The sequence below is a fragment of the Anarhichas minor genome, unplaced genomic scaffold, assembly GCF_050575085.1.
Source record: "Anarhichas minor isolate MPS153535 unplaced genomic scaffold, ASM5057508v1 ptg000026l, whole genome shotgun sequence".
Classification (NCBI taxonomy): Eukaryota; Metazoa; Chordata; class Actinopteri; order Perciformes; family Anarhichadidae; genus Anarhichas; species Anarhichas minor.
In genome coordinates, this window is record NW_027466472.1 from 8906814 (window position 1) to 8916288 (window position 9475).

Consider the following 9475-nt stretch of genomic DNA (forward strand, 5'->3'; position numbering starts at 1 on the left):
TTTGATCAACATTTACATCTATTTTGTTGTCCGTGTAGTTTTTACATGCCAGTGATATTTTATGCTCATTTGGACACTATCACTGAGATAAAGATGAACTAGTTCAGTGTCAAATATACCATTCAATGGAAAAAAAAACATGAATAACAAAAATAAAAAAACACATTTCAAGTACATCTTAATTATCGAATGATAAATATTGTATGATGGGCTGAAATGGAAGGCAGCCAATGCATTCACTATAATCAAGTCAAACTAGGATTGCAATGTACAGAGAAAAACACTATAGGACTAGAGCAGGATAGCATTAGAGGCAGATAAAAAAAATGCACATATGTAGCATGTTAGAGTTATAAATAACTTGTCCATGTCAGAAACAATAGTTTAATTTAATGACATCACCAAAATAAAAATATATAATTTTTTTTAAAGCCAATAATGACAAATTATTTGGGGGGGCTGAAGAACATTTTAGGGGGGCTTCAGCCTAACGACGCCCCTGTGCTTGGTTGAGAGTCTAGGAGATTATTTATCTATATGAACTAAAGTCACTCAAGTTCAGTCAAAACATCAACAAAAGGTGCTCCAATGTTTCCAGTCAGCATGTCCAGCTGGTTTCTGATGAGCATCACAATGTGAGGGAGGTTATAATTTGAATAACCCGTCTCAAGTACAGGCCTCAATGCACATCAAGCTGTACTGGCTGGAGTATATAAAAATAATAAGTCATCTTGCCAGCCCAGTCCTCCAATCCTCCAGTCCTCCAATCCTAATCAATACGCAGATATTGTGAATCTCCCCCAATTTCTCCGTGTCCATTTTCCTGAGTTCACATTCAAGGAGCTCTGGTTTCATTAGCCCAACTGGGAAAAGTACCCAGCTGGAACATGGGCATGCCCCACGTGTTAATGGCAATGTTGATGGTTATGACTCCAACAAAGTTCAGAACGAATCCAGCTCTGGCCTGAAACAATCAGAAAAACAATACAACATAAAACTACTATATTGGGATACAGTGTTTTGTCAACACGCCATCAGAACAGGTATGGATATGAATTTGTCAATATACACACTGCATTTGGTGCTCAGTCTGCCAGAGCTTATGTTCCATGGTAATATTAAGGATATTGTGCGTGTGCAAATAGATGATAATCATCAGATATAAGGATTAATTAATATAAGACGTTTATCCAAAAACTAGATATGAGCCTTTATCCAAAACACTGCATGAATGTCAACATGCGCCCTTATGAGGTCTAACTTTACTAAAAGGTCTTACCATGTCCATGACTTTAAGGTTGCCGTAGGAGAAGGCGATGGCGTTGGGTGGAGTGGCTACGGGCAGCATGAACGCCAGCGAGGCCGAGATGGTGCAGGGAAACATGACGTACAGTGGGTGTATCTTGATAGCAGTTGCCTGGATTAAACCAATTAAAAAAGGGACATTCAAACACTTGTTGATATAAATCTTTCAAGGCTTCATTGTTGATGAGGAACAGCAGTTTATTTGTAGAATCTGTTGTCATTTGTTTTAAGTATTCGATTGAGAGAGGATGACGTCCTGTCTCACCATAGAAGCCAGTATAGGCAGAAAGAGTGTGGTGGTGGCAGTGTTGCTGGAGCATTCAGTGAACATTGCCACCAGCAGAGACAGCAGGATGGAGATGGCAAAAGGAGGGATGCTCTGCAGCGGTATGAGACTCTCCCCCAGCCACATCGAAAGTCCAGATTTCTTTTTTGCAAGGTGGAAAAACACACATTAGCGTCCAAACATTTAAAGAAAAGATTATCTTTAGAAAGAGGTGGACTCGAGGATCAACTGCGTTACCTCACTTCCGTGTGCCAATGCAAAACCTCCTCCCAGAAGCAAAAGGATGTTCCAAGGCATCTTTTCATGGACGACGTCCCAACTAAGCAGAGGTGCAGGGGCTTCAGCAGGAGCACCTTTTACAACGAGGAGAAAAAAGGCAATCTTTAGAGGTGACAGTGTCTTTTCAACTATTGGTTAGGGCAGTCATAAACAATGATATATCTTAACCAACTTTAGAAAAAACAAGCTTTTATTGTGTACAGATAAGATGCTGTGACTACGAATGCGTCTGTAAAGATAAAAAGTAAATGGGATGAATAGGGAAGTCATCAAAATCATAATAAAAATGCATTGTTGTAAGTGGATTCACTCTCAAACTAATGTTCTCCCTTTTCCAACGGACTATGGCACCTCAAAGTCTGCCTCACAGCTTTTAAACCTTTTCCTTTTAAGTGTGTGTTAATCATTGTGTCACTTCTCTGTGTTCAAAACACATTGCTTTTCCACTTTTTGACGGGTACTTGAGAAGTTGTTGCTTGTAGGCAAGAGCAAGACACGCTTAACTTAAGTTACCAAGGGGGGGAAAAAAATGTCATTGATAAAAAAGTAATTTGTCTAAGGAACAGCACAGCATGTACTGTTGTACAGGCTTGACCTTGGGGCTATCAGGCTACAATTCAGGAAGGAGTTGGGACAACGTTTGTCGGAAAAGCGCTGAATCAGCTAGAAGAGTTTTCACGGGCAGTAAAGGTTATTGACTGTATCTTAGGTTGTTATAGTACTCAGATAGAGGACAAACATGCTCATAAAACTGCACTCCTATCTTCATGTGACAAACTAAACCGCAAATATAAAATGTGATGCAACAGTGAATGAACTCTTCAAATTGTTCTGTCCAGACATGCAGATAGGGCCTAAAAGAGATCACGTTTATGCCCTCTTGCTTCATTCCTCTTAAAACATGATTTATACATTTTCTCATCACTATTTTATCAATGTCTCTCAACAAATGACGGCATAAACGTGAAAATACCTGTTGACCTACGATTTAATTACCCTTTGATGTGATCCTCAAAAAAGTCAATTTATTCACCTTTTTATAATAAGATATGTATACAAATGCACCCGTTTCTTAAACAAAATTTGAAACATGCCAGCTGTCTTACCATCCTCGGACCTCCCGCAGCATCTGGGTAATTTGGACGGGATGCAGAAGAAGAGTGATGACATTAATATGGCCACGGTGCCATCTGTGACGTACCTGATGAGAAAACACATTTGAAGTGTCTGCATTTCATGTATTAACATTGCGAAAATACTCAGGCTACTATCGTGAGGCTAGTGTAGTGATTCAAAGACAAAGATAAAACATCTGCAGACTTCGCTAACCACGAAGACCCAAGTTCAGTGATTGATAATAAAAAAAAGTAGACCCTTATTATCTCCTCCTATACTGGACTAGCGCCTGGTTAACTGTTCACCTCTTCACTTTCTCACTGAGGAGTCATGAAAAGCTGTACGACAAAGAGCTATTGTACTCACGTTTTGTCTTTGTTGAAGAGCACAGTGGCCCAGCCGGGTATGAACCCAGGCTCTCTGGTGAACCACAGAAGAACCAGCAACGTGAAGATAGTCAGTACACAACCCTCAGCGAAGCACATCCTGCCCAACTTGTTGTACTCATCTTTGATTACCTGGTATGCCTCTTTGTCACCTTCGTTCTTTGTGCCACATCCAAAGGTCTTTTTAAAGCTGGAATAACATAACGTTAAAAATAAATAATGCTTTAATAATCTGGATGTAGTCATAAGATATCACACCAGAGTATGACACTAGTCTATTACTTACTTGAAGCCCAGAAACATGAACTGCAGCCACAACCAAGCCAAGACGAGCATTAGCACCATGTTGGGGAATGAGAAGCCAAACCAGCTTGCAAAGTTGATTATGCCTCCGTTATCTGGGAAGAGTCTGTTGATGATGAAAAGAAAACATTGAGATCTCAAAAACTGTAGAACACGCAAGCCTACAACTGCCAGCAATTGTTTTGTACAAAACAAAGCAATTGTTTTGTTTTGTACAACCGGGGTGTTTTTCTTTTTTTGGTCATCCCTCATCAGAATGATCCTACACATGAGTGTGCTCAAATCTTCTTTTTTTATATCCTAAAAATCCTAACAACAATAATAAGTCAAACTAGAGCCTTGTTTAAAACTTGTCAAGTCAATTTACCTAACAGACTAACAGACACTGTGGTTAACTGGTGTTACCACATGCCTAGATCTCAACAATGCAAGCTGTGAATAAAATGTTAACAAAACCTTAAGAATGTTGACCAGAGAAACAGCCTACTACGGTGAATATTGGTGGCAATAGATCTGGCCCACCAGACTACGAGTAAAGGAAGTTATAACTGGGTATCTTGGTTTGTTTTCACAGGTAGAGTCCAGGACCAGAGAGTTAATCTGCATCCAGGAAACTTGCTCATGAGTGTCGTGTGTTTTTTTTTTTTCATTTGTGCAGGTCGTACTCATCAATCTGGCCTTTCATGATGACATTGGGTGTGGTTCCAGTGAGGGTGGCCGTCCCACCGATGCTCGCTGCGTAACAAACACTAAGGCTCATGCCTTTCGTCAGGTTCAAATACTTCTTCTCCCTCTTCAGCCTGCGCAGCTCGGCCTCTGGACTCCTGTCACAGACCTCTGGGGGGGCAGAGTCCAGACCTTCAGCATTGAAAAGACATCTTAATTGTTGTGTCTTGAATGCAACATACATTTACTGTTTGGGCTTCCATGTTTTACCAGTTGCTGTAATTGTTTAACACAGTTAACAAAGTTGGATTTCAAGAGCTCTGTGAAAGTTTAGTTTGACACATATCTTCACTAAGGCAGCAGGTAACATCTTGGGTGACTAAACCAAACTTCTTGACAAATACAAATTCTATAAACAGGACAAGCACTTTTCATAGTTTAGGATAAGTTTTTGAAACTTGATACAAACCAGAGCAGGAATGCATTTGGCCTGTACTGTGGCACTATTATTAATCAATGGGTATGCTCTGTTTTGACCGTTTATTAATCTTTTTCAAACAAGGGTCTAACTTCAAAGACAAAGTTTTAAAAAAACACCTACTTGATATAATGTAATTTTCATTCATGTATTTGTGGTCATGGTTATCTGCAAAACATCATTAGAACAACAGTAAAAAAAAAAAATAGTCTTCAACATGTAAAAAGGAAAAGTTTAAAGAACATTAAAAAAGACCGTCATACACACCCATGTCGATGGCCCTTTGTCTAAGCTCTTGGCTCTCTTTGGTGTCACCCATCTCCAATGCCTGGTTATCCTGACCATCCATCGCAGCAGACTGGTTATAATCCCTCTCTTCAGCGTTGGCTTCTGTGTCACACAGCTGCTGCAGCACAGCGTTGGCGATGGGCAGCATCATGGCCGTGGAGGCCGTGTTACTGATCCACATGGACAGAAAGGCTGTGGTGCCCATGAAACCGATCATCAGGCTGGGGAGGACGCAAAACAAATGATTAGATGGAAGTTGAAGACGGCATGTGAAGAGAAACAGAAGATAAATGATATACATGATATGGCCAAAAGTATGTGGACTCAAAAATTACATTTTAAAACGGCCTCCACTCTTCTGGGAAGGCTTTCTACAACATTTGGTACCTGGCTGCAGGGATTTGCTCCCAATCAGCCACAAGAGTATTACTGAGGTCGACCACTGATTCTGGACGATAAGACCTGGCTTATTGTCGGGCTACCACTGAATCCCAAAGGTGTTGGATGGGGTTCAGGTCTGGGCTCTGTGCAGGCCAGTCAAGTTCTTCCACACACTTTATATTGTAGCTGCAGTTTGTAGTATTTAAAAGTCTCACAGAGATGGCTTCACCCCCACAACAAGCAGCACTTGAAGGGCGATCCTCCGGTGCAGGTTCCAGTGCTCGACAGCGATGGCCACCAGCAGCCCACCAATAAAGAGCATGTTGGAATCTTTCAGGTACTGAATACAAACCTGGATGAGAGAAGAAAAAGAAACCCAAATCCCGGTCAAACTAATTCAAATTGGTTTATTAAAATGTGTGTGTGTGCAGTAAACAGATGGAAATACCTCGTTTGAATCCATGATGCCCATCATGGGGAAGAGAATGACAGGCAGCAGGGCGGTCACAGCCAGAGGGATGCACTCTGTACACCAGTACAGCGCCATGAGGATTATTACGTAGCCACATTTTGCTGGCTGTAATGACAGACAAGGAATATGTTCCTTAACAGCCTTAATACACAGTATATACACTGTATGTTACACATCAATTACACAAGTGGTCAAATGCACTTTTGCAATTGTGTACAAGTGATGGCTACTCAAGAGAGAGAATCCCGTTAAAGCCTGTAAGGAAACCACAACACACCATAAACTTCTTAACCTTGGCTAACTTACTGTAATTCACTTAGCGTGGTTAATCATTCTCTGATATCAGTACATTGAACAACTTCCTTTAAACAAGGAAATGCTACATATATGTGCTTGGTGTTGAAACTTTGCAGCTAGTCATAAAACAATTACATTATAAATTTATTATTCACACACAGTAAACTCCTGCTTTAGTCTGTGTAGTTGTCCGGAACCGAACCAAACATCAAATAACTGCTGACAAAAGTCAAGGAATAAGGAAATGAATTGAGTTCCTTGTGCTTAGTTGCTTGTTTCGCTGTATGTTCCATTTACAACAGCTGAACCAGAAACAAAGCCATAAAATAGATAGATAGTTACTTTATTAATCCCGCGAGGGGAAATTATTTCGCTACAGCAGCAATTATGGTACAGGTAAATAAAATAACAGAGTAAAAATCTTAAATACCAAATGCACAATATATACAACAGATATAAATAGAATAATAATAAATTAACTAACTAACTAAACTAAACAGTAGTGCAAAGATGTAACCAAACAACAACAGTGTAACGGTGTTATAGTTTGCTATAATAATGCTCATCTCTTTTAAAATGTACAGGAGTTGTGACAAGCTGAATAGGAACAGAGGTTGTAGTCTTTGATTAAATGGGACAGATTGAGCCCCTGAACATGATCCCACTTTTCAATTTATCACAGACAAAGATTACATGGTACAAAGGGTCAATGACGGGGGCCTCTCCTGGCCATGTTGCAGCTAGGAAGACAATGTAAAGCAACAAATGTCCTTCCAGACTGAGGTCTTTGATCCCTTTTGATTATCATTTTCATTTTATTGCAATAGTTTCCCAAAATGTGGCCACAGATTTGGATACAGAAACATAGGAACTCTCTCTCTCTCTCAAAAATACTTTGTGGATTGAATGATTAAATTTGAGGGGGAAAAAAAGATAGCAGAAAATTGATTTTCATTTGATAGTATAATCATTTTCTGAGTTAAATTCTACTAATACAACCGCTCAAGTGAATTGCATGTTATATGCATTTGAAAACACCGTATAATATGTTTGATTATACATCTTTCAGAGAGCATAAAAAACTCACTCAAAGATCCAAAGATCCCCCTACTGTACACGTCACTGTCTAAGACCTGAACTCTGTTGCTAGTGTTTGTTTAATGAGCCTCTATTCTTCGCTCTTCTGACTCCTCACTTTCATTGCATTAGTCATGGTCAGCCCTTATTTGCCTCATTAACACTTGAACACATCTCTACTTCAAATAGCACCTCTCTCTACCTACCTACCATATCTACCTCCTCCACAAAGACAATCTCTTCTGCCACTTCCCTTATGTATCGTGCATTTTTACAACAGAGTCGTATCTAAAGTCAGGGCACTGTGACCTTTGCATTGCTTGCTCCTAATAATCACATTGTTCTTTGATTTTAAGCATTGGAATTACTGTTGCTACAATAGAAGTAAAAGTATCTGAATCTGGAACTGAATGGTGTTTCGTTGGGCATCTGTGGTATTGATGCATCAGCCTTAATGACCATCGAAGTAGTTCATTGATCTTGTTATCAGAACACCTTTGGCCAAAGTTTAGATATGATAATAAACCCGTGAAGTCCTATCAGATCTGTTCTTTGATGTTTGACTTGTGATTATGTTTTTGGTAAATGGCAGGACAGACCCGTCATTTAATCTAAATTAGTCGGATCAGCTTTTAAGCCGTTAACCCTGAATGTGCAGTGAGAGTGGTTAAAGGACGTTGGAAGCGATTTATGATCTACGAAAAATAATCCATCATATCAAGCTAGTTTAACTCAAATGACAACAATATTACAACACGTTAGTTATCTTATTTACTCCATCTCCAGCATGGCTCTCAATCAGTAGCTCCACAGTTGATGAATAAACTGCACCATGTGTCCATCAGTACAGATGGAGAGGAAAAAGTTGCACTCTGCCTTTAATTGAACACATTCTACAATAGTTTGCATTTTGAAGCTACACTTGCTTTGATTTGAAGGAATGCGAGCTGCACTTCACTGGCTTTCTTGCTAACCTCGTCATCGCTAAAGTTTTGGGAGAAGCGTTGAGAATTTACAACGAAGCACCTCAACATCAGAAAAACACATAATTTAACCTATATAGATATACATACAAAATAAGCAACATTTAAGGGCTGAATGTATTATATTGCATAGCTTCGGACTAATATACATTATGAAATTAGACAAGCCATCTCTATTCCGCAGGTCTGAAGTCAAATATTTCTGCAGATACGTTCTACGACAGGGAAAACTCATACACATGGTTGTTTTCTTACCAGGGTCGGGCTGGCAAGGGGCAGAGGCAGAAGTAAAAGAGGTGTCAGGACTATCACAATGTAATTCCTATACCTCCACAACCATCTAAAAAACCCAGCCATGATACGATCCACAAGGTGTGACGGACATCCAAAGTATTGAAGAGTCAAGAGAAAAAAATAATTAGCAACACCACCCTACTGTGCTAACTAAGAGACAGTAACAGAAAGCCACAGTATATATATGGCTGTGTGTAAAGTCTGTCACCCTGAAAAAGATTAAAAATTAACTATTAGAGTGAGGGCCCTGCATGTCCTGGGTGTGTTGTTTCCATGTGTTTGGGGGGGGGGGGGGGGGGGGGGGCATGTCTGAAATGGCATCAATGTGTTGTCAATGTCTTGAAGAGGAAAGAGCAATCTATAAAAAACAAAGTTCCATTTGAAAAGTTGTGTGGGCGTAACTTACAGAACACAGTGTTGTGAGTCCTCTGAAAAGCCTGCCAGAGGCTGAAATGTAGACAAACCAGATCGTCCTCCCACCGTGTGTGTGAAGTGAAAAGGTTAAAAGGTTTTGCAAGAGAGCACGATGATGGATGTTTTATTGCTTGAGGCAACCTTGAGTTTCTATCGAATTACGTTCGAAGTCCTTGACGGTTATTTGAGGAACAAATACTTTCAGATTTAAAAAAAAAAAAAAAAAAAAGGAGAAGTAAACCATTTGTAATTCAAGTTTGCACTTAGTTGTACATAATCCTGTTAGAGACTTGGGGGGGGGGGGGGGGAATAGTGTTAGAGAATGATTTTAAAGACAATATAACTCATTTAAAAAAAATGTGTAAACATGACAAACAAATAAGTGTGTTTACTTGGGTGTAACATGTGAACGCTGCTTAATGCTTGGACAAACTGGACGTTTAGGGTTGA

General features: G+C 39.8%; 1 protein-coding gene across 1 annotated transcript; it reads right to left on the reverse strand.

Annotated features, from left to right (window-relative positions):
- Positions 1-835: 835 nt before the first annotated feature.
- On the reverse strand, positions 836-8674 carry LOC142959146 (solute carrier family 13 member 2-like). Its single transcript, XM_076100342.1, has 13 exons — positions 8573-8674; positions 5937-6065; positions 5704-5840; positions 5083-5328; positions 4759-4768; positions 4341-4510; positions 3659-3781; positions 3353-3562; positions 2977-3071; positions 1829-1944; positions 1571-1732; positions 1280-1417; positions 836-964 (listed from the first exon to the last, which is right to left on the reverse strand). The coding sequence occupies exons 1-13, from the start codon at positions 8672-8674 to the stop codon at positions 836-838; spliced, it is 1767 nt and encodes a 588-aa protein (XP_075956457.1).
- Positions 8675-9475: the final 801 nt, after the last annotated feature.